This window comes from Lampris incognitus, chromosome 13 (assembly GCF_029633865.1).
Source record: "Lampris incognitus isolate fLamInc1 chromosome 13, fLamInc1.hap2, whole genome shotgun sequence".
In the NCBI taxonomy this organism is placed as follows: Eukaryota; Metazoa; Chordata; class Actinopteri; order Lampriformes; family Lampridae; genus Lampris; species Lampris incognitus.
In genome coordinates, this window is record NC_079223.1 from 9,065,160 (window position 1) to 9,089,574 (window position 24,415).

Sequence of the window (24,415 nt, forward strand, 5' to 3'; positions counted from 1 at the left end):
TAGGGTCAGAATTTGGCGTCAACAACATGAAAGCATGGATCCATCCTGCCTTGTATCAACGGTTCAGGCTGGTGGTGGTGGTGTAATGGTGTGGGGGATATTTTCTTGGCACACTTTGGGCCCCTTAGTACCAATTGAGCATCGTGTCAACGCCACAGCCTACCTGAGTATTGTTGCTGACCATGTCCATCCCATTATGACCACAGTGTTCCCATCTTCTGATGGCTACTTCCAGCAGGATAACGCGCCATGTCATAAAGTTCGAATCATCTCAGACTGGTTTCTTGAACATGACAATGAGTTCACTGTACTCAAATGGCCTCCACAGTCACCAGACCTCAATCCAATAGAGCACCTTTGGGATGTGGTGGACCGGGAGATTCGCATCATGGATGTGCAGCCGACAAATCTGCAGCAACTGCGTGATGCTATCATGTCAATATGGACCAAACTCTCTGAGGAATGTTTCCAGTACCTTGTTGAATCTATATCACGAAGGATTAAGGCAGTTCTGAAGGCAAAAGGGGGTCCAACCCGGTACTAGCAAGGTGTACCTAATAAAGTGGCCAGTGAGTGTATATATATATATATATATATATATATATATATATATATATATATATATATATATATATATATATATATATATAGCATTTTTTTTTTCCGAAACCATCAATGGTGTTGAGTGCTTGACTAATGAGGAGCGGAATGCGAGATGCACGAAACAGGCCTGTACTTCTATGCATTAAAATCTTTTTTCCTGTATCGTGTTGATATATATATATATATATATATAAACACATACACACACACACACACACACACACACACACACACACACACACACACACACACACACACACACACACACATACTATATACTATATGTAGCATTTTTTTCCGGAAACCATCAATGGTGTAGATAAAAGTGCTCAACAAACGAGGAGCAGAATATTTGGATGGATGTAGGAAAAAAAACTTTAATGCATTTCAGTACAAGCTTGTTTCACGGGTCACGCACTCATTCTGCTCCTCGCCTATGAAACTCTCCCACAAGAAATGTGCAACATTGACTCTCTTTCAACCTTCAAATCCCATCTCAAAACGTACCTTTTCAAACTGGCATATTCAGTCTGATACCTGCTTCATTGAGTTTTGTGCAGATGATGATTTTATACTTATCTGTTGTACTAACTTTTTATTGTCTACCTGCTTTGTTTTGATTTTACGCTGTCTGATACAGTGCTACTTGTTTTTTACTGTGTTCTGTAAGGTGTCATTGAGTGCTTTGAAAGGCACCCACAAATAAAATCTATCATTATTATTATTATCAGCTGCCAATGTGATATATATATATACATACGTATATATTCTACTACTACTACTTTTGGCTGCTCCCGTTAGGGGGCGCCACAGCGGATCATCCGTTTCCATCTCTTCCTGTCCTCTGCATCTTCCTCTGTCACACCAGCCACCACACATGTCCAAACCATCTCAGTCTTGCCTCTCTTGCTTTGTCTCCAAACCGTCCAACCTGAGCAGTCCCTCTAATATAATCGTTCCTAATCCTGTCCTTCTTCGTTACTCCCAGTGAAAATCTTATCATCTTCAACTCTGCCACCTCCAACTCCACCTCCTGTCTTTTCGTCAGTGCCACTGTCTCCAAACCATACAACATAGCTGGTCTCACAACCATCTTGTAAACCTTCCCTTTAACTCTTGCTGGTACCCTTCTATCGCAAATCACTCCTGACACTCTTCTCCACCCACTCCACCCTGCCTGCACTCTCGTCTTCACCTCTCTCCTGCACGTCCCGTTACTTTGGACAGTTGACCCCAAGTACTTAAACTCATATGCCTTGATCACCTCCACTCCTTGCATCCTCACCATTCCACTGTCCTCTCTCTCATTCACGCATATGTATTCCGTCTTGCTCCTACTGACTTTCATTCGTCTTCTCTCCAGCGCATACCTCCACCTCTCCAGGCTCCCCTCCACCTGCACCCTACTCTTGCTACAGATCACAATGTCATCCGCGAACATCATCGTCCATGGAGACTTCTGCCTGATCTCGTCCGTCAACCTGTCCATCACCATTGCAAACAAGAAAGGGCTCAGAGCCGATCCTTGATGTAATCCCACCTCCAACTTGAACCCATCTGTCATTCCAACCGCACACCTCACCACTGTCACACTTCCCTCATACGTATGCTGCACCACTCCTACATACTTCTCTGCAACTCCCGACTTCCTCATACAATACCACACCTCCTCTCTTGGCACCCTGCCGTATGCTTTCTCTAAATCTATAAAGACACAATGCAACTCTTTCTGGCCTTCTCTATACTTCTCCATCAACATTCTCAAAGCAAACATCGCATCTGTGGTGCTCTTCGTGGCATGAAACCATACTGCTGCTCGCTAATTGTCACCTCTCCTCTTAACCTAGCTTCTATTACTCTTTCCCATATCTTCATGCTGTTGCTGATCAACTTTATGCCTCTGTAGTTGCTACAGTTCTGCAAATCGCCCTTGTTCTTGAAAATCGGTACCAGTATGCTTCTTCTCCACTCCTCAGGCATCCTCTCACTTTCCAAGATTGTGTTAAACAATCTAGTTAAAAACTCCACTGTCATCTCTCCTAAACACCTCCATGCCTCCACAGGTATGTCATCAGGACCAACTGCCTTTCCACTCTTCATCCTCTTCATAGCTGCCCTCACTTCCTCCTTGCTAATCCACAGCACTTCTTGATTCACTATCTATCCCTCCATTATCCAACCTTCTCTCTCTCATTTTCTTTATTCATCAGCCCATCAAAGTACGCCTTCCACCTTCTCAGCACACTCTCTTCACTTGTCAGCACATTTCCATCTCTATCCTTGATCGCCCTAACTTTCTGCACATCATTTGCAGCTCGGTCCCTCTGTCTAGCCAATCGGTACCAGTCCTTTTCTCCTTCCTTAGTGTCTAACCTGTCATACAACTCACCATACGCCTTTTCCTTTGCCTTTGCCACCTCTCTCTTTGCTTTACGCTGCATCTCCTTGTACTCCTGTCTACTTTCTTCATCTCTCTGACTATCCCACTTCTTCTTTGCCAACCTCTTCCTGTGTATACTTTGCTGTACTTCCTCATTCCACCACCAAGTCTCCTTGTCTTCCTTCCTCTGTCCTGATGACACACCCAGTACCTTCCTAGCTGTCTCCCTGGTTGTCCAGCCATCTGGCAGCTCTTCACTACCACCCAGCGCCTGTCTTAACTCCTCCCTGAACTCTACACAACAGTCTTCCTTCTTCAACTTCCACCATTTGATCTTCGGCTGTGTCTTCACTCGCTTCCTCTTCTTGGTCTCCAAAGTCATCCTACAGACCACCATCCGATGCTGCCTAGCTACGTTCTCCCCTGTCACCACCTTGCAGTCTCCAATCCCTTTTAGATCACGCCTTCTACATAAGATATAGTCCACCTGTGTGCACTTTCCTCCACTCTTGTACGTCACCCTGTGTTCCTCCCTCTTCTTGAAATATGTATTCACCACAGCCATTTCCATCCTTTTCACAAAATCCACCACCATCTGTCCTTCCACATTTCTCTCCTTGACTCCATACCTTCCAATCACCTCCTCATCACCTCTGTTCCCTTCATCAACATGTCCATTGAAGTCCGCTCCAATCACCACTCTCTCCTCCTTGGGTACCCTCTCCACCATGTCGTCCAACTCACTCCAGAATTCTTCTTTCTCGTCTGTCTCACACCCAACTTGCGGGGCATATGCGCTGATAACATTCAGCAATACACCTTCGATTTCCAGCTTCATACTCATCACTCTGTCTGACACTCTCCTCACCTCCAGCACGCTCTTGACATACTCTTCCTTCAGAATTACCCCTACCCCATTTTTCCTCCCATTCGCACCAGGGTAGAAGAGTTTGAACCCACCTCTGATACTCTTGACCTTACTCCCCTTCCACCTGGTCTCTTGCACACACAGTATGCCTACCTTTCTTCTTTGCATCATATCAGCCAGCTCTCTCCCTTTACCAGTCATAGTGCCAACATTCAGAGTTCCAACTCTCACCTCCACACGCCTACCTTTCCTCCTCTCTAGCTGCCTCTGGACATGCCTTCCCCCTCTCCTTCTCTTTCGCCCAACAGTAGCATAGTTTCCACCGGCACCCTGCTAGTTAACAGTTCTGGTGGTGATCGTCGGTAACCTGGGCCTTTCCGGTATGGAAATCTTATTTACATATTTGATTTGGCAAAGATTTTATGCCGGATGCCCTTCCTGACGCAACCTTCCCCATTTGTCCGAGCTTGGGACCGGCACTTAGAATACACTGGCTTGTGCATCCTCAGTGGCTGGGTTTTATATATATATATTTATATGTGTGTGTGTGTGTGTGTGTGTGTGTGTGTGTGTGTGCGTGTGTGTGCGCGCGTGTGCATGTGTGTATACTTTCACATACTTATTTTATTTTATTTGATCTTATTCTCTGTACCAACAACGCCAAGTTAAATTCCTAGTGCATGTAAAGCATATGGCAATTAACGAATTTCTGATTCTGATAGAGCTGCAGGTGACATTTTTTACACATTCAGCAGGTGTGGGTGGTTGCATACTGACTAGTATGATTTGAAGTAAACAATGTGAAATGACCTGTTGCCACAAATTGGTAGTAGGCCTATCTGCAGAGTAAAAAGAGGGTCTGACCCCAGATCTTGTATGAACAAAATATCCAGTGGCCAAGAGCCCCCCTTCCTGTGTGACAGCATACACAGGCATGTCAAACAGTCAAACAACATTATAGGCTACATATTAATATTGATGGGTTAAGGAATTCATACTGAATAGCAGGGGCGACTCTAGGATCAGAGCTTTAGGGGTGCAGAGCACCCAGAGTGCTGGCCGGCCAGGCAAGATAAATTTGGGGGGGTGGGTGGATCAAACCGTTTTCGAAGCATGGGGGGGTGTGCTGTATTTTTGTTGTTAAAATATTACTGTAAACTACTAATAAGACCCGTTAGCCCCTAGCTAACGGGTCTGACCCTTTAGCCGAGCGGTTAGCGACGTCGCCTTGTGGTGCAGTACACCTCGTATCGAATCCCGCACCGGGCATGAAAATAACCGGTTACATTGGTGGCGGCGGTGGGATCCGGAAGTGTGCAGATCCTCAGAAGTCTCTTCAGAGCGCGGAATGACAAAGCGCGAGGGCGCGCTTCCGGGGAGGGTGACGACTGTAAACTACTAATAAGACCCCTTTAGCCGAGCGGTTAGTGGTGCGGTATATCTCGTATCGAATCCCGCACCGGGCAAGAAAATAACCGGTGACATTACGTTTAAACCATATACTGGATACGGTTTTGACATTTCTTCAGTTTATCGAACGTGGACGTACAGTAAAAAAAAAAAAATCTCTTCAATTTTAGGGGTGCTGGGGTTCAACGTAGGGGTGCTGCAGCGCCCCCCCCCCAAAAAAAAATGGGCTAGAAACGCCTATGCCGAGCAGATAACGTTGATCCAACCACGGGCGGGCGGTTTGAATCAAACGGGATTCTGTAAATCCGCCTCAAACCGTGCGCCGCCGTCAGGGAACTACAACTCCCGTCGGCCGCGCGTCCTGATTGGACGCACATCAGCCAATGGGACGGCCGCTTTGAATAATGGTCGCTATTTGGGGCACGGGGCCAGCGACGTCTAGCCAGCTCGAAGTGCCACGACTTCACAGCGCACCGGACTCCCCTCCGGACCCGCACGGCTCGGAAGACGGACGAGAGTGAGCAAGGATCGGCGGAGAACTAGGACAGAGCCGCTTCACCAACCAAGCCCGAAAAAGCTTTGTCTCCCTCCTCTCTTCGTCCCCCCCATCTGGAAAAAGCGCTCGTAGCTAAGCACAGCAGCCGGGAGGTAGGTGGGGAGTGCGGGGATATGGGAGTTCTTTCTTCGCTCGGTTAGCCCCGTCGCCAGCTAGCGCGGTAAGCTAACAGCCGCTAACTGCGGGCAGTTGTAATTCGGCCGGGGCCGTTTTAAAGTCGCCTAAAAACGTCGTCCGCCGTGTACTTTTCCGCAGCTTTGGGGCGTCGCGGTGCGTATAACGTGCGGGGACGGCGGTTAGCTGGGTCGGATGATGGGGGTCGTGTTAAGCGATCCAGCTGCGATAGAGTACCGAACTTAGCAACCGGATCAAAGATTTGTGTTAAAAAAAACCAAAATAACCCCGCGCGCGCTCCTATGGGGCATCTCGGGTGTGTGGTACCGACCCAGACGGCCGCGTTCCTAACGAGCTACGTGGTATTGTCGGGCCCCTTTCTTGAGTCAACCGAACCTCTCGTCCCTTCCGTCCTTCTTCCATATGTAACCTCAACACTTGGGACTATCGAGCCTCGTTAAGCCGGCAACCCCCCTGGTGGGAAAGGGGGGGACGGTCGGAGACGAAAGGAGGCGAAGATAACGCTTCGGTCCTGGGCAAGTTTGTTCCTCCGAGGGTGGAGAAACCCAGCAGTTCGCAGCGGTTTCCTGTCGGCGAGGCAAGCCGCTGGAAGTGCTCCGTCGGCGGGCGCGGGAGACGCGGACTTTGCCGACTCGGCCGAGCGTTCGCGTGGAAGCCTTTTACACGGCGGACGAGCGTTATCCGAGACCAGCACCAGGAGCTGTGCCCCCCCCCCTCCCTCCCCTCTTTAGAAAGTCGGTCTGAGGAGGGGGGGGGGCATCTCGCATCAGCAGGCGGGACAGTTCTCCTCCCTGCCTTGACACGTAATGAATGAGAAAGTTGTTCGATTGTTTGCGCCCCGGTTACAGTTTATAATAAAAAGAAACAATGTGTCCATTCGCACGTACGTGTTTGTTGTTCGAAAACCTGAAGCGATTTATTGTCACGTGCCCCCCCCCCCCTATTTAGAGTTCTGCATGGCTGTACGAGTGGAGCGAAAGGGGTTTCTGGTGCCGAGTCCCGAGTTGTTTCCTATTCGCCCTCCGCCAGCTTTCTTCCCCCGCAGGCGCAGACTCTCTGCCGTGTGTGAGATGCGTTTTAAAAAAGGGGCCCTTTTGCACGACGAGAAACTCAGCTCTGGCTGCCAGTCTTCATTGGCTTTGCTTTTCTTTCTTTTACGCTGCAGAGCTTTTAATCACTCTCATATGCAGTAAAACCGACAATTGCTTCTTTTCTTATCCGTTTGTGACTGGCCAGCAGATAACGCACACACTTCAAGATCTAATCAAGTTGATAATGTTCACCCGCATGCCTAACCGTACATACTGAACTATTTTTAGTACTTATAATAAAGAAATGTGGGCCCAACAGTCTTATTAGTTTGTCCCTCATTATGTTGAAATAGTTGGATTCTAGTCTCAGTAATAATGTTTAGTTAAATCTAAGCTTTTAGGCTATACGTGGTTTCCAAACTGGGAAAGAAGGCCAAATTCACTGTAAATGTTTTATATAATCAATCAATCAATCATAGTATGCTGTATGCAACCATTAACGTAAATATTGAGTAAATACTCTGCAGTGCTTGTTTGTATTCAGCCGTGTTCTCCTTGTTTAACGTAGTTAAAAGTCCTGAGACACCGACAGCTGGCTTTCACTCTGAGAGGCAGCCACTTTTTGCCACGTTATGCTGTCAAGACTTCCTCTGTTGTATGGTCTAACACAAGGTGCAAGTATATGCAGAGGGATAACAGCGACACCTTGAGGCCATTACGTTTGCCACAACGGCTGTTCTGGCCCTCCATAGTGTTATCTTGTATCTGTTGAAATAGGTACATAGCATTCACTGTTTTATTTTGCACTAGCAGAGAAACACAAGTAATATAATGGCTCTTGGAATAGCTTACTTCTGGAGTGTGTTTTGCAGTCTTTCCACCTATGAATTGCCTGGATTTTCTTTGCTCTTGGGAAACAACCTGAAGCAAACACAGAATTAGGAAGACCTTTAGGGTTAGGTAACAGCATTTTCACCAGGACTTCTTTGCCACGAGTATTGGTGTACTTTGCTTTTAGAAGTTTTTCTCTATTTGGCATTAGAATGGGGGGAATAAACAGATTTTATCTGTAAATTATTAATCTGTATCATGTCTCGGATAATCTGCATTTGTCTATTACGAAAGTAAGATGTTGTTGCACTGTCCATATTGTATTGCCAAATCTGGTAATGATATTTTTCTGTTGACAGGTTAACCAAAACTCAACAATGGATATCTACGACCCCCAGACCCTTGGGATTATGGTGTTTGGTGGATTCATGGTGATCTCTGCCCTTGGCATTGTATTGGTCTCCACCTTCTCCATGAAGGAAACCTCTTATGAGGAGGCGCTCGCCAAGCAACGTCAAGAGCTGGGCAGGATGCAGCCAGCTCGCTCGGAGAAGAAGAAGAAGGATAAAGCATCTGAGAAGAAGAATCGAGGGAAGAAAAAAGAGGAAAAGCCCAATGGAAAGATCCCCGAGCCAGAGAGTATACTTGAGGCCCCTGTGGCTGACCTACCACCTGAGCTTCCTTCTGCCCCAGTCGTAGCTGCCCCTGCTGCCCCTGCTGCCCCTGAACCTGTCCCTGCCTCTGAGCCTAAATCAATTCCAACTCAAGCACCTGTTGCTGCCCAAATCTCCGCACCTGCTGAATCCTCACCTGCTCCATCCCCGAAAGAAAAGAAGAAGAAAAAGGTAGCCAAGGTAGAGCCAGCCTCTACGCAGCCAACCTCTAAGTCTGCTCCCACCCCTGCCAATTCTTCTCCTGCCCCTGTCCCAGCCAAGTCTTCCCCTGTACCAGCTAAAGCTGCTCCTGCCCCTGCACCAGCTAAAGCTGCTCCTGCCCCCGCCACAACTAAAGCTGCCCCTGCCCCTGCCACAACTAAGTCTGCTCCTGCCCCTGCCAAGTCTTCCCCCACCCCAAATAAGTCTGCTCCTGCCCCCACCGCAACTAAGTCTGCCCCTGCCAAATCTGCTCCTGCCACAGCCAAATCTGCCCCTGTTCCTGCCAAGTCTGCCTCTGACCCTGCCAAATCTGCTCCTGCCCTTGCCAAGTCAGCCTCTACTGGTGCTGTTAAATCAGCCCCTGCTCCATCGCAGACCAAATCTGCTCCATCCCAGACCAAGTCCTCTCATCCTCCAGCCAAGACGTCCGCAGCTCCTTCCAAGTCTGCTGCGTCTGCTAAGTCTGCCCCAGTGCTGGAGACTGTTACCAAAGAGGTCCCAGTGATGGCAGTGCCCCCGGTGGGCTCTGCACCTGTGGCCCCAGCAAAAGCACAGGAACCCAAAAAGAAGGCCTCCAAGAAAAAACCTGAACCTGGTAAGTGGATTGTTTAAGCAACACCTGGTGTTGGCATGGCACAAGCATAACGTGGACAGGGATTCTAATGGTTATTACAAATATAATTGTGACTAAAAGGGTGTTAGTAAAAATTTTGAGGTGTTGAACCTGCAACTGTTGGAACTGCTCAGTGTGGCCACCAGGATTGAGTTTTTAATGAAGTTCCTAGTTGGGACAAGTTTATGGAAGGAAACACAATAAACTTTTTTCTAACACTATATAAGAGACATTTAGGACAAAGAACCTCAAATAATGCTCAAGCTCAGTATGATTGCAGGAAACTAAAAGGGAGTGTAATAGTTAAAGTACCCCAACAAGATATTCACGTGACTCTAAAGTTAAATGATTATAGATAAAATTAGCTCTCCCCTTTTGAATTGAAGGAAATGGTTGTCTAGGCAGGAAGTGGATCAGCCATAACACCAGTGGTGGTATAGTTCTCAGATTAAAAAGCGTCTCAAGTTGGGAGTGATGGCACATAGAATTGAAAAGTGCTTATGCAGAATCTAAGAGGCACTGTTGGCACTGATGAACCTCCAGCAGTGTCCATGGGAAATAGCACCCGTGGGCAGAGGTGGTTAACGTCTGGCACTCCAACTCTGGAGGGCATAGAGCACGCTGGCCTGTCCAAACACCACTGCCGTGTTTAGTTAGCTAACAAAGCCTCTCAGTGTCCCAACAATGGGCGGGTTTCTCCTGCCTGAGGGCCGTCTCTGCCTGGTGCCTCAGTGCCCCATCACTTTGCCAGCCGAAGAAGCCCAGCACCCCATCCTTAGAGGAGAACTTGCAATCTGGACATTTCCAGAGGCAATGTGGCAATTTATTCTGAAGGCAGGCCATCTAATGAGACCCTCAGAAACATTTTTTTCTGTTCAGTATCTTCATGAAATAAAGTCAAACCTGCCTAGACTTTGAATGAGAGTTTGTTTATTCTTTTTGCTAGTGTCAGTTTGTATTGCTGTGTTGTGCCATGTTTCATTGAAATGCTGTCTTTCTGTCTAGCTGCCGTGGTGGATTCTGCCGATGCCCCATTGTACCTTCCTTACAAGGCGCTGGTGTCCACCGTCAGTAACATGGTGTTCAGCGAGGGAGAGGCCCAGAGGCTCATAGAGATCCTCTCTGAAAATGCTGGCATCATTCAGGACACCTGGCACATGGTATGGAAGATTGCTATGAGCTCCAAGGAGAAAGTGTCTGTTGCACTTTGAAAACCAGCTAAAATGTCCAGGCATGTGGACTGAAACGAAACATGAGGGGGTGATTGTCTCCATCGGGCCTGTGTCTTCTCTGCATGTGTGACTGTTTCTATTTGTATGAATGATTTTCAGGCCACACAGAAAGGAGACCCAGTGGCCATGATGAAGAAGCAGCTGGATGAGAAGGAGAGACAACTGGTGGCTGAACAAGAGGATGCTACTGCAGCCAAGAATCGTCTAAGAGAAATTACCAAGGTTAGAAACCACTGTCTCTGTTTAACTAAGTCAATTAAAGGTGAACCTTATTTGAACCTGGACTGAAATTCACTGACTTCTTTACACAGTTGTAAACCTAGTCACTAAACGTATCAAACAGAATACCCATGACTGTGAATCACAGTCAAACCTGGGCTATTGTGGCATCAGGCTGCCGACTCTCCAACAGCTGCACAGGACTTGAATGAAGCAGAAGTCGAAGAGCAGTTAAAAGCATGGTTTAAATCTGAAACTGCCAGAGGGCCTTTTTCCATGTAGACAGTCACAGTTTTGTAATCTAAAGCGAACAAAATGATGATTGGTGTTTCTTGCACAGAGCTTACCAGCTGCAGGCCCTGATTGCACATGTCAAACTGACTAAAGGTCACTTCTCTGCTCCCAACAATGGAGACTAGGGAAACTTGATGCTTTATTTCTGACGGCCCCTTTCTTGCTGTCAATCAGGAGCTATCCGCCGAAAAGTCCAAGGTGGCCAGTGTGGAGACGAGGCTCAGCTCCCAACTGAGCAAGCGAGAACAAGAGATGATTGCTCTGCAAGCGCGCATGCAGGCCAGCTACCAGGACCACGTGGCCCAGACCCAGAGGCTCAATGCAAAGGTCAGTTCATATACACAAATATGGTCATTTATTTCCATCATGTAATCCAGATCTGGTGCATAAGTTGTCCTGCTTTTGTTTTGATGTTTGTATGTAGGTAATCATTTGGGAGCTGTTCGCCTTATTGGGATGTCTGTTTAGGTGATGGCTAATGCAGTAGCTCAGGAGGTAGAGCAGGTCATCTGATAACTGAAGGGTTGCCGATTTGATCCTCGGCTCCTCCTTGCAAAAATATCAGTGTCTTTGAGCAAGACACCTAACCCCTAAACTGCTCCCGATGAGCTGGTTGGCACCTTGCATACCTGACACCACCATTGGTGTAGGAGTACGTTGTGTGCGTTTGGTGAATGTGAGGCATTCATTCATTGATAAGTGCTTGAGACGCTGTTGTAACTAGAAAAGCACTATATAAATGCAATCCAATTCATAAAAAAAATCTATTAAATCTGTATTGATAAGGATGAGTCAAAAAGATAGTCAGATAGTCAATAATGGAGTCATTGGTCACTGTGAAATAATCAGATTTAAACAACATTTCAAGGTGCATAATTAGGATATGGTTAGTAAAAAAAAATGTAAATTACTGATACTGAATCACTTGGAACAAATATGTGGGAAAAAATCTCATGTCTCTAGAATACTCACTCTGCTGGCTAGTTACTGATTTCCTTCAAAATACTCCATCAGATCCTTAGCCTGCAGGACCAGCTTGAGAAAGGCCCAAGTGCTCAACTGGCCCGTCTGCAGCAGGAGAACTCCATTCTCCGCGACGCTCTTAACCAAGCCACAAGTCAGACTGAGAGCAAGTGAGTGACTTCTGGCCCGTCTACATACAGTGCAGGATGTTTGGATTGGTGTGGAAGGGGGAAAATGAAAGTAACTAGGAGAGCCAATGGATCTGTGACAACATACTTTAGTTCTTAATAATGAGATTTGTTTGAAGCTTTGTCAGTAGAAAAGGTGTTTTTGTATTTATGTGCCATTACCAACTCAATGGTGACGCTGTGAAATCTGACCGGGGGCCTAAATTAACTCTGTGACATTTCTGACTTCCTCTCCTTGGCTTCCTAAGACAAAACGCAGAATTGGCCAAGTTGCGTCAGGACTGTGTCAAGCTGACCAAAGAGCTTGAAGAGAAGAATGAGGGTCTACAGGCTGATGAGCACATCAAGAGGAGTTTGGAGGCCAAGGTTTCTGCCACTGAGAAGCAGCTCTCTCTGCTGCAGGTAAGGTTGGCTCATGGGATCCCAACATCATATTTATTACTATTACTTTGTACATGAGAATTCGCTTTGGAAATCATCCTTTTTAATACAGCATAAGTAGAATTCCCCAGTATTTTCTGGACAGCCAGTTGTTCAGTCTCTAAATGGCAAGTCGAGGCTTTCCCACCTGTACCCCAGCCCTCTAATGCTGTGTTATGGGAAGTTTGATAGCCTTGTAATCACAGAGGCCTTGACTGGGCTGGAATGCAGCCACACAATAATGGGGCTCGGGGAGGAAATGCATTTCAGCGGCAAGTGGAATGTGTACGTGCCCGAGCATCACGAATCTATAGCCCTTCATAATTGTCTGTAAAATGGCAGGCACACACTGACACATCTGGTCTGACGCATGGCCTCCGGACATTTAAGTATACGCCTTTGTCACATAATCGATTAATTTGCCATAGATGACCCAACCCTTGTTGTCTCTTTGTAGCCTTCATGGTCACCACTGACGCTGTTCGCCTGAACTGCTGGTTAGTGTGGAGTGAGTGAGTCAGCACTACCTGACAGTCAAGCGCTCGTCTGTCTAATCATTTACTCACAACTCTTCCAAGGGTTTAGGGCCTTATCAACATGTTATGCAATGGTTTGGGCTATTGGTCAATAGACACGTGTTCCAGGCTTGAAAGTTGATTGTTCTTTTTTACAATTGGATAGTTCTTTTTCATTAGAGGGGAAGTTGCCTAGATTGAATTGGAATATGTAGCTGGACTGTCTGGTAATCATGCCAAGACTGGTAATCGCCAGCAATGTTTAACCGTTGGTATTGCTAGGGGAATCAGTCTTACAGACAAGTCCAGCAACTCATGGCTATGTTGTCTAAAATCAATTTAAATCAAACATGTTAGGATTATCGGGCCAGCCTGGGGACATTGCTTTGGTGTGCAAAAAACTGAACTATGCATTCTCAGACACATCACCCTCAAGCCAAATGACTCGCATGGAAGAAAAACTGGATACAGTAAAGCACTATGCTTAGTCCTTTTGTTTTGTCTAAATGGGGAAAAAATGCTTTTTTATCAATTCCCAAAGGAAACAAAAGCAGTCTGTTGCACCGCTGACACATGATGGGATAATCTGTCAAGCTTCTGCTGCCCCCTGTTGATTGACAAAAATCTGTGCATTTCCATATCAGGCCAGCCACGCAGAGAGCGAGCAGGCATTACAGAAGAGACTGGAGGAGGTGTGTGAGGAGCTCAGGACAGCACAGAGCACAAACGGTAGCCTGCAGGCCAGCATGGAGAAAGCCAAACAGGACAGCAGCAACCTCTCAGGTCAGGACAGTGGGAGCATGATAACTACCCCCAGTGGAACAGGACTTGGATTGATGTTTAGGCACATCATTACTGGGAGGAAATTGATTATACTCTCAGTAGTGAATAGTATTTTTCAACTAGTATGTTAAGAATTTTGCAAAGATTGGCTGTTAGCTTAGTGTAGCAGGTGACAGTAAATACCAAATACATTTATACTCATATACTAACTGAAGCCTTTTCCCCACAGAACTCCAGGTGCGTATGGGCAGCATGGAGGCTGAGCTCAAGGAGCGCTCTGTCCAGGTGGACAACCTCACTTCCCAGCTAGAGCAAACACAGGTGGAGAAGAGCCAGATGGAACAGCAGGTGGCCTCCATCAATTCCCTTCTAGAGGCCAGTCAGAGCAAAAAGGAGGAGCACGACAACCAGGTGAGAGACTCAAGACAATAACATGGCCATTGATGGCTGACTTGACCATGGGTTGCATTTATAAAGAACTCTGTCGCTTGTGACTTGGCAGGGAAATACTGCAGAACTTGAACAGCTGAAGCTCAGGTAAGTGTGCAATATCCCCTTCTTGACAGTTCTCGGATCCAGAATCATTCCAGTTCTTGGTTAAAATCTTACCTCTTATTTCAGCCTCCAGGAGAGGGACAGCCAATTAGCTTCACTGGATGAGCAATTGAAACAGCTAAAGATGACGCAGGAGGCTGCTGTAAGTGCCACAAGAACTACTCTATTATTGCCACAAAGATAAGTTTCAAATAGTACCACCTACTGATTATCTTGGAGATTTTCCTTTTCTTATGATGAAGCCCTTTTACAAATCTGTGGGCATTTTCCCTGCTAACCACACGTTATTTGCTGTCCAAGCAGAATAATTCTGTCGATCCAGAGCAAAGAAACAACAGGTACCGTCGATGACTAACTTGTTCAAATTCTGATTTTTCAGACTTGTCAGCGCTTTACTCAAACTGTTTCTCTTGTCCATTCAGTGAGGACAGCAGCCTTATAGCATCACTTCAAGATGAACTTAAAAATCTCAAAGAGGAGATGGAGCTACTTAAGAAAACACCAGTAAGCTTGATTTAGCATAGCCTCTGCCATTACAGACATCTGCAGCAAAGCAACGTGTCTGTCTCAATTTAAAGCTGACCTGACTGACTGCACTTTATTTCTGTTTTAGCATTCAGACAGCTCTGCAGAGCTGGCACTACTACAAAGCAGGTAAGTAGTTCAGCCCCTTATTTAAATTGACAGTTTCACATTTTATCAGTTGGTGTTGCATCAACTGGATTTGGTGTCTTACCTGTTGAGTCCTATTTGTTTTTTGATCAGTCTGACTCAGAAGGATGACCTGCTCACATCACTGCAAGAAGACTTGACAGAGGCCAGGGAAAAATCAAAGGCTGTCAACGATGTAAGGCTTGTAGAGTGTCCCTTATTGTTCGCTGTTGTCTGATTGTACAGTTGGGGTTTATGCATTGTTTTTTGTTATTATCTTAGGAATTGGCGGCAAAGCTGACGGCATTTAAAACTGAAACCAAAGAAAACCTGCAGACTCTTTTCCCACACATTTCCATAGAGACAGAGCAGGTAAGAAACCCGTGTAGCGTTTAACAAGTGAGAAGGACAATATTTAGAATACATTGATGCTAATTTGCATGTTTGTTTTTCCCTTTCAGTCCAACTGGTTACAAGTCTTTACACAGGAAGCCAATGAGACTCTCAGTCACCTTCAACAAAGCCAGGACACTCAAACAAGCACAGATTTGCCTGTGAGCCAATCCAAGATGGTGTAAACTAGTTGGTTGTACAATTGCGGGGGGGGGAAAAGTTTCTCATGGACTTTATTATTTTCAGGAGTTACTTGAGAAGCTGAAAGAGGCTGAGGAGAGCCACAGCTCACTGCAGGCTGAGTGTGAACAGTACAGGACAGTCCTGGCTGAAACGGTGAGACACTTTCAAACAATTAGGACATTTGAAAGAATATATTCAGCATTCTTTCTACAATTGTTGCATTAATAGCATATATGCATTGTTTTGCTCACTATATATACAGGGATAGTTTATTTGCCTCATTTTGATCTGATCTGGTCCTCCTGTCCTTTAGGAAGGGATGCTGAAAGACCTGCAGAAGAGTGTGGAGGAGGAGGAGCTAGTATGGAAGTCCAAGATGGCTGATGCTGAGCAGCAGTTGAGGGCGGTGAGCACTGTGTATCATAATGTTCACTGGAAAATAAGCGGTATTGACTTAGTTTCCTCTTTGGACACAACGCTGTAGGTGGCCCACCTGCCTCGGTCTAACCGTAGACCCTCTCACTCACACACTATTAGACCGTGGAGAGGGCTCAGTTTGGAGGAAAGAGGTCAGATAGCCTAAGCATACAGCAGGTGGGGTTTTTGCCTTGTGGTTGTAATTGCCCCCTAGAGGAAGCTTTTCTTAAGTGTTGGGTGGGTGTCAGTGTTGGAGTAGTTAAGATTTAAATAGTAATACGTTAGATATTATGTGTTATAGTTTAATGTACCACTAAATTATGTTGGTTGTGTTATATAACTAGTTAAATTACCTTTTGATTTGCAAACTGTATGCTATCATGCTGAAAGTTGTCCTCCAGGAGGAAATGTGAAGATTAAGTAACTGGGACGCAAAATTCTTTGTTCTTATTTTTTGCCATTTCACAGAGTGATTATGTCAAAGCTTAGGGACAGGGATGTACAGACAGATAAAATAGTTAACTTAACATCAGAAAACTACACCCTCAAATTACCACAGAATTAAATTGACACCTCTCAGACTCGGCCCCAACAAACTACGTCGCAAGCTTCACAAGGCTAGAATTTGTGGTAGGGCTGTCATTCAGAAATAACTTGTACCCAGTCGCACAAAAATTAGACCTTCTGAGCAATGCAAAAAAAGTAATATGGTCAGATGACTTGTATTTAACGGTTTTCCTACATCCAGACTATCCGTTGTTTGATCTGTAATGGGTTGGGCTACCATCTTTGAGTCATCGGGTTCGATGGCTGCTTGGTTGTATAACGGCCAAAGAACATGAGGCCACTTTACAGAAGAAGGGCCACCCTTTGCATTCAGATTACTTTCAGTCCATGGAATGCTTTTCTGCAAGTTTTGAACTGTGTGTAGTGGGATACGGGACCATTCTTCAAGAAAAACAAAAAAACCTCCAGTTCTTTGAACGATGAAGGAAGTGGAAATCTCAATATTTTGTTCCATAAATGTTCAGGGATGTTTAGACCTGGTGACAGGTGAGGTCATGGAACCCATTTGGCTTTATCCTAGTGCTCATGAAACCCCCCTTTACTTGGTTTAGAAGTGTGTATGGGAGCATTATTGTCTTGGAATATGTGAACATGATGAGGGAACAGTGTTTGCACCATAAAGTACACCTGGTCCTATTAGCATTTGACATTGATATATTGTTAGGTGTTTATGTTATAACGGCCACCCCCTGTACTTCTGTGGACAAGATGACATGCACACAAATGGCAGATAGTTGCAGGCAGGAGTGGTGCCAGGCAGCTTTGCGGCTTCCACTGTTCAAATGCAGATGTTGAACTGCTGTTATAGTCTCCCTGCTGGAGCACTAGACAGCATTGCTGTGCTGTAATGAAACCCTCTTCAGTCTTTGAAACATGTTCAGGCTCTCCATTTCAGGTTGTGGCTTCAAGTATTCAGCCACTTTGTGCAAACACATTTGACTGCATCACCAGTCTGTGACTCATTCAAATGCAAAAAAAGAAATAGTTCCCCTCAGCTGTACAGGCAGGTTTCAGGGGACGATTGCCAGGTGCTAGAACCCGATTAGCCTCTTCACTGGGAGTGGGGCATTTTGACGAGAGCGGGAGCTTTATGTGGTCTTTCCTGCCCTCTTCTCTCAGATGGCACAGCTTAAACTTGAGTGGAACGGCACATCCTTTGATTATAGCACAGGTGTGGATGGATCATTTTGATTGTTGCGTTCAGCAATCCAGCAGCCACCCGACATGCCATCTTTCAGTTAATAAGATTTTGGTCATCAAATTTGCAGAAATTGTTGCATTGTTCCATCGTAGCAATTGTCCTCCGCCTGCAAAATGTCCAAAGGCAGCCCTGACTCTGTGCACAGGTCTGTAAGGTTTATCTTAGTGACCCTTGTTACTGCGTCAAAGGTAGATGTTGGGTCAGGCAGTCTTCTCAGATTTGTCAACTCCACCTGCTCGGAGGCAGTTATTTAATGGCTGGTCTACTTCCAAAGGGTGTGGAACTTCTCCATGGAGCAATTTACAGACATGACATGAGACTATCAGCAAGACGATTAGATGTTGCCATTAATTATTCCAAAGAAAAATTCCTTCAGGTTGCGTTCCCTTGCAAAATCTGACCAAATGATTTATGTCTCATAGCCACAATTAGACAGACATGAGGCTTAGTGTTTTCGGTTTTTATTTTTCAAATCCATCCAGCATGCCGAATTTCGCCACAAGAGGACACTGTTACATAACCTCACACGAACAGGAACAACTTTTTGATCTGTGGAAACATAAAATCTGGGTGAAAAATCAGTTTAAAAATCTGGGTATTTTTCGTTGAAAATCGGTAAAAACCAAAAACGCTGAGCCTTGGAGATACATTACCTCATCACTATGTCTTTTAAACAGCTATTTTGACAAAACGGCACTAAATCTCTCACTCTTCTCATGAGATAAAATGCTTGAGCACTCGAGGTTGAATGTAGATCTGTACAGCAAGAGGCAATGCTAATGGGAAGTGAAGTTATTCTTCCCCAAAACTCTTCCTTTTTTTTTTTTTTTGTCCACATGGGTGCACAAAGTCAAGAGAAATCCAAAACTGCAAAACCTCTCATAGCAGCTTTACCTGAAAGATGAGACCAAGACACACACTTCTCTTTTTCTCCCTCAAAGCAACAGCGTCATGCTGTCTCTTTTGTTGACTTTATTACAGGGGCAATTGTTTCTACCACCACATAGTCATGCCAACATGTTTTCAGCTAAAAAAAAAAAAAAGTTAACCTCTTTATAAAGTCCCCCCCCCCCATTTTTCCCTATTAAATTAAAATGAGGGCAGGAAAAACTAATGCAAAGTTTTCATCCACTGTTGATGGCAAGAAAATGAGGGACAATGAGGAAGAATATGTTGCCAAAGATTTCGCTTGGGAAAACAACTGGCTTTTAAAATCTCATGGAGGCATTATTAACACATGTTACCCATAGGAGTAATGACAATAAGATGTGGAGGTTTTGTTTGTAAAAACATCTCTTTTGTGGCTTCTTTTTTTTTCTTTCTCCTACAGTCTAAGGAGCAGATTATGCTTCTGGAGGCTCAGCTGGAGAAGCAGTCCGACTCTGCTGCCTCAGACAGCCAGGGGAGCTCAGAGGAGATGACACAGGTACGTACACTGTTTCTGGGCCATCTGTAGGCAAAACCAACTTTGGACAGAGTTTCTGCCATACTTGAACATGGTGTCTTTGGGTTTGCACTTGAACGTGTGTTCATGTGCCCTCTTGTTATGAAGCCAGACATTTTTTTTTCTTTTTTTTATTTCAGCAGCAAATAAGCTGTTAAAAGGATTTGATTTAAATGTTTTTGTAGGAATATTTCAGGGCAGTAGTTCAGAGATACATAGGCAGTCACAATGGTCAGTCACAGTCAAAAGATTTGACTCTCTATAATATCTGTTATGGTTTGGAAAAAAGCTGTCGATTTGAAGAATGGGTTTGAGTATTTAATAAATTTGATGTCAAATGATCAATGTTTTACCGTTTTTGTAGAATCTTTGAACAGATATTGAAGAATATTTAAAACTAAAGTCAACCCATTGGTGATATTTGCCCTTGTTTTGGACTCTATGCAGTTGCGAACGCTGCTGACTGAGTGTCAGGGCCAGCTGGACTCGGCCCAGAAGGAGGCTCAGGCACACAAGGAGGAGCTAGCACAGGTGAATCAACATATCTGCTCTCATTTCCCTCTTCTGAAGTGTTGGTATTCATGCATCTGGGATCATCTTTGAAAGTACAAGTGAATGTTTATAGAAGTGGCTTTGTAAGGAGTTTGGAGGAATGTCTCCTTACTGGACACAGCCAAGTTAGGTAAGGTAAACAGTGAGACGTAAGGCAACGGGGATTCATGGAAGGATTGAGGTTGTATAACCAGTGATGAGCAACGGCTTCCCTTTTCAGGTCAGGGAGCAGCTGGGCGAGGTCATGAAGCACGCTCAGCAGGAGCACAACGGCCCAGCTGAGGCTCAACCCAGTCAGGTCAGGGTGCACAGGTCGCAGGGCACCCTTAACTTCCGGTCAGGGATTACTGGACAGTGAATGCCATTGACTAGGGCATGCACTGAAAGTTCTGCTCTCAATCATAAGGACTAAGTTGGACCACTGTCCATGTGCAGTAAACCCTCAGAATGACTCGATTGTTAATAAGCATTTTTTTTTTTCCTCAAAAAGATCTGCAACTGCATGCATCCTCCACTAGGTGCCGCACAGCCACATGCATTTGTATTTAAGCCTTGGTCAAAACTGACCTACACCAAGGAAGTTGCCAGAGTACGATGATAGTGTGGTATTTCCGATCTGTCCAGTACTTCCCAGACCTAGCAGCTGTTTATTCTAACCACTGTTTGCATTGACCAAGCGTGCTCCACATGATCCTAACCACTGCTTCCCATCTTTCTTGGCATGCTCACTTCTGCTCTTCAGTTCCCAGATATGTATTCTAAATAATACTAAACAGCTAAAAAAAATTGCCTGATGTGTTTAAATGAAAACTAACACAGCACACAGATTGAACAGCATTTTTGTTTGTGTGTAAGATAAGTGATTTGCCAGGAGCGCCTGCATCCAGACATATTTTTACTTAGCATTTGTTTGTCTTTTTATTTCATGTGACCGTATGTTTGTATCATCAGGTCCAGTGTCAGTTGAGTCAGACAACAGATAAGCTCCATGGGGAGGAGGCTCGAAGACAGCAAGTCTGTGAAGAATTTGAACAGGTAACTGAGTCTACTACCTTTCGTAGCTCCCGCTAGGCGAATTCGCGTTAAGATCCAAGTCGGCCTTGTTTCATGTTTACATTAGTTACGAATATAAGAACAAATTTGAAAGAAAACAGTCATTTTGTAATGTGAATCAATGCTTCACATTATCCAGGTCCAAAAGACCGTCTCAGAACTTCAGGCTCAGCTGGATCTCCTGAAGGCTGCTGGAGATGCTCCACAGGCTGACACTGAAGATGTCGCCCAGCTTAAGGTACCATAACGGTTAACACCCCTTAGGATATTGGAAGCCTCTGGTCAAATCAATAGCATCATCCTCGCTTAGCTGGGCATGTTTAACTAACAGTTCGTTTTAGTTAAGAGCTGATTGGAATTACCTTTAACATGTGCTGTTTGCCCTTGCCCAAATTGTTTCTTTTCGATAGAGTTGGTAGTCCACTTACTGCAGAATATTTATTTATTAAGATCATGTTAAAGCTGATGGTAAGAGGTGGGAGAGAATGTTTTGATACTGGGCAAATGGGAATATGCAAGTGACTATAAACAGAGGTCACAATCGCTTGGCTATCTCTTAGCATATCCAATCTGGCTGGCAAAATTGGCCAAAATTATGTTCGATTGTTCTTTCTATAAAAAAAAAAGGTTCAAACCCATTCATGTATGTCCATAAGAGGGCAAACCAATACAAGAGCCATAACTACTTGTATAGGTATATTTATTTCAACATAAACATGTCTTTTAAAAGATCTACATACCTACTAAGCATTACAAAATACCATGGTACCAATTCCTGACAGAACTCGCTACAGCCCAGCCCATCAGCTATACTGATGGACCGCATGTCCTTGCACAAAGTCAGTTTCTTCGTGCAAGCCTCTTGTGCTCCAGATAGCGAGCTTGTGGTGGGTGGTGTAAAATGAGTTGAGACGTGGCTGTTTGGGTGGAGTTCTGGACATCAGGCCATGCTCATTTGGGTGCATATTTTCGAGATTTGCCCTCAGGTTACTAGTGGTGGGATGGTAAGCTAACTGTAGCTTACATAACTTGCATACGACTATCTCGAGGTTCCACACTTTTTCAGTTTTCTGACCAAAATCTTAAGTATTCCCAAACTGGGCTTTTTAGATTGATTGGAGTGAAAATCACTCTCTCTGCAGCCGAGTTGGGTTGTGAACTCGCTGCCATCTTTACCACACGGTTGTTGTTGAATTATTCGCTCCTTTCAGCTTGACCTAAATTTCATTTTCAACCAGTGAAAGTGACGTTGTGTGACTCCTGTCCATCATGTAGCGTATTCAGTGCAGTGGCCAAGGCCCTTGTTAGAATTTGTGAGTAGACAGCCGTGGTAGTGCTGTTTTTTTTTTTTTTTTTTTTTCACAAATGAATATTAATTCTCACACTTTTTTTTTTTTTTTTTTTACAATTTGGTTATAGATTCGAAATCAGAATATTGATTGATATTCATTGACAGCCCTAATGTCCAAATATTTTCTGAACCATTTGGAATGGCTGGTTTACAAAGCTGATTTGGACTTATTACTCCTCCTGGAAATAGGAGCGTCTGGAGAAGGAGAAGAAGCTGTCCAAAGACCTGGGCCAGGCAGCCACCAAGCTGCAACAGCTTCTCCAAGTTACTCAGGAGCAGCTGACCAAAGAGAGAGACACAGTCAGAACACTACAGGAGCACCTGGATAGCAAGGTAAGGGGTCCGACTCTATAGCAGCTTAAAAATATCCACATTTAAATTAATCTGGTTTGCTTATCTGTTTGACACATAACTCGGTATTTCTTTGTTTTTTTTTGTTTTTTTGTTTTTTTTTTTTGCAAGGGAGAGTATGTGGAACTGAAGGAAGGAACATCGGTGTAAGACTGAAGCTGACTGAGGACACTAGACAAAACTGCCAAATATGCCTTATGATTACCCTAGTTATGCATTCCAAAACTATCGTTTCTTACTTGTACTGTAGTTGATTGCAATTGTTGCAACTTAATTAATCAATTATTTGATATTATGAACATTTCATTGTAAAATTAGAGGAGAAATCATGCTCTAAACTATTGAAGTCCACATTCCATCAACATTTCTGGCTATGTCAGAAGATATGAGTCTCCCCTGCCTTATATTCCAAAAATTTCCCCATGGTTCAGTGTTAAAAGGGAAACTGATTGTACGTCAAACGTACATCAACCTGTGCAATTACTTTTTATGTGTCTTTTGTATGTGGTTGAATGATGGGAACATTTTATGGTACAGCGATGCAATTAGGGCCTGCTACCTTCTGTGGCGGGCTTCCAACAAAACTGTTAAAATTTGAATTTTTATGAATGAATAAACTACAGTGTAGCTATACGTGATAACATGTCAATGATTTTGCTGTATTTACATTCAGACTGCTGTCGTACACGTATAGGCACGAGTCGTTGGCTAAACTGGAAGTTCTGTACTGGGAATTTCATTTGAGGGAGCTGTTTCAGATGCAACTGCTGGTGTGTGTCCATATCAATTTAGCAAACAGAAGCTACTCTCTCGTCTTCACTTGACACTGGGTACTTTTGCTTGTATCGCAATGAAGACAAAGAGAAATGAAGGTAAAGAAAAAAAAACGCCTGTTTTTCTCCCCTTTTTCTGTTCTGTCACACCAACACCCTTTTTGCACAAATCAGTCCAAATTTGGAATATAGGGGATGAATTTGGTACCCGATTAGAATTACTTCCAAAGCACAAACAAGGTAACTGCAACTATCCACTCTTAGATGATGCGTCATTTGGAGCTTTGTTTAACTGAACGTAGCAAAATTCTCCAGAAAATATTGTTGGTCCTAAATATTTAAGATCCTTTCAACACCTGGTTGAGGGATTAAGTATGCAAATTCCTCACTATCAGCCCTCAAATATGTTCCTGTAATTCATCAGATTCACTAAGTTTTATATATATATTACAAACACATGCTGATCAGCCAAAACATTAAAACCACCTGCCTCTAATATACCAAAACAGCTGACCCATCTGAAGTTGTCCTCTGGTATCTGGCACCAAGACGTCAGCAGCAGATCCTTTAAGTCCTGTAAGTTGTAGGGTGGGGCCTCCATGGTTGGAACTTGTTTTTCCAGCACATCCCACAGATGCGTGATAGGATTGCTATCTGGGGGATTTAGATTGAGATCTGGGGCCAAGGTAACATCTTGAACTGTCGGTCGTGTTCCGTAAACCATTTTTGAACAATTTTTGCAGTGTGCATAATCCTGCTGAAAGAGGCCACTGCCATCAGGGAAACCGTTGCCATAAAGGGGTGTAGTTAGGTCCGCAACAATGTTTAGGTAGGTGGCACATGTCAAAGTAACATCCATGTGAATGCCAGGCCCAAAGGTTTCCCCAGCAGAACATTGTCAAGAGCATCACGTTGCCTCCGCCAGCTTGCCGCCTTCTCATAGTGCGTCCTGGTGCCATCACTTCCCCTGGTAACTGACGCGCACGCACCCACACGATGTAAAAGAAA

At 44.7% G+C, this 24,415-nt stretch overlaps 1 protein-coding gene across 2 annotated transcripts; it reads left to right on the plus strand.

Annotated features, from left to right (window-relative positions):
* Positions 1-5,742: 5,742 nt before the first annotated feature.
* Positions 5,743-23,267, plus strand: rrbp1a (ribosome binding protein 1a). Of its 2 annotated transcripts, XM_056291920.1 has the most exons (26): positions 5,743-5,909; positions 8,174-9,284; positions 10,308-10,462; positions 10,634-10,756; positions 11,222-11,374; positions 12,062-12,180; positions 12,447-12,600; positions 13,778-13,916; positions 14,146-14,327; positions 14,419-14,453; positions 14,538-14,613; positions 14,775-14,809; positions 14,894-14,975; positions 15,085-15,125; positions 15,237-15,318; positions 15,405-15,494; positions 15,584-15,676; positions 15,762-15,851; positions 16,012-16,104; positions 19,214-19,309; positions 19,775-19,858; positions 20,100-20,177; positions 20,831-20,914; positions 21,072-21,170; positions 22,473-22,616; positions 22,746-23,267. In XM_056291920.1, the coding sequence occupies exons 2-26, from the start codon at positions 8,192-8,194 to the stop codon at positions 22,782-22,784; spliced, it is 3,459 nt and encodes a 1,152-aa protein (XP_056147895.1). In that variant the 5' UTR covers positions 5,743-5,909; positions 8,174-8,191; the 3' UTR covers positions 22,785-23,267. The 2 variants fall into 2 exon arrangements, with proteins under 2 accessions (XP_056147895.1, XP_056147896.1); XM_056291921.1 differs by lacking the exon at positions 20,100-20,177.
* Positions 23,268-24,415: the final 1,148 nt, after the last annotated feature.

Coding starts and splice junctions, on each gene's coding strand:
- rrbp1a (XM_056291920.1), top strand. CDS start 8,192: ATGGATATCTACGACCCCCAGACCCTTGGGATTATGGTGTTTGGTGGA. Junction 14,810..14,893: donor CCAGAGCAAAGAAACAACAG/GTACCGTCGATG, acceptor TTGTCCATTCAG/TGAGGACAGCAGCCTTATAG. Junction 16,105..19,213: donor CTGAGCAGCAGTTGAGGGCG/GTGAGCACTGTG, acceptor TTTCTCCTACAG/TCTAAGGAGCAGATTATGCT.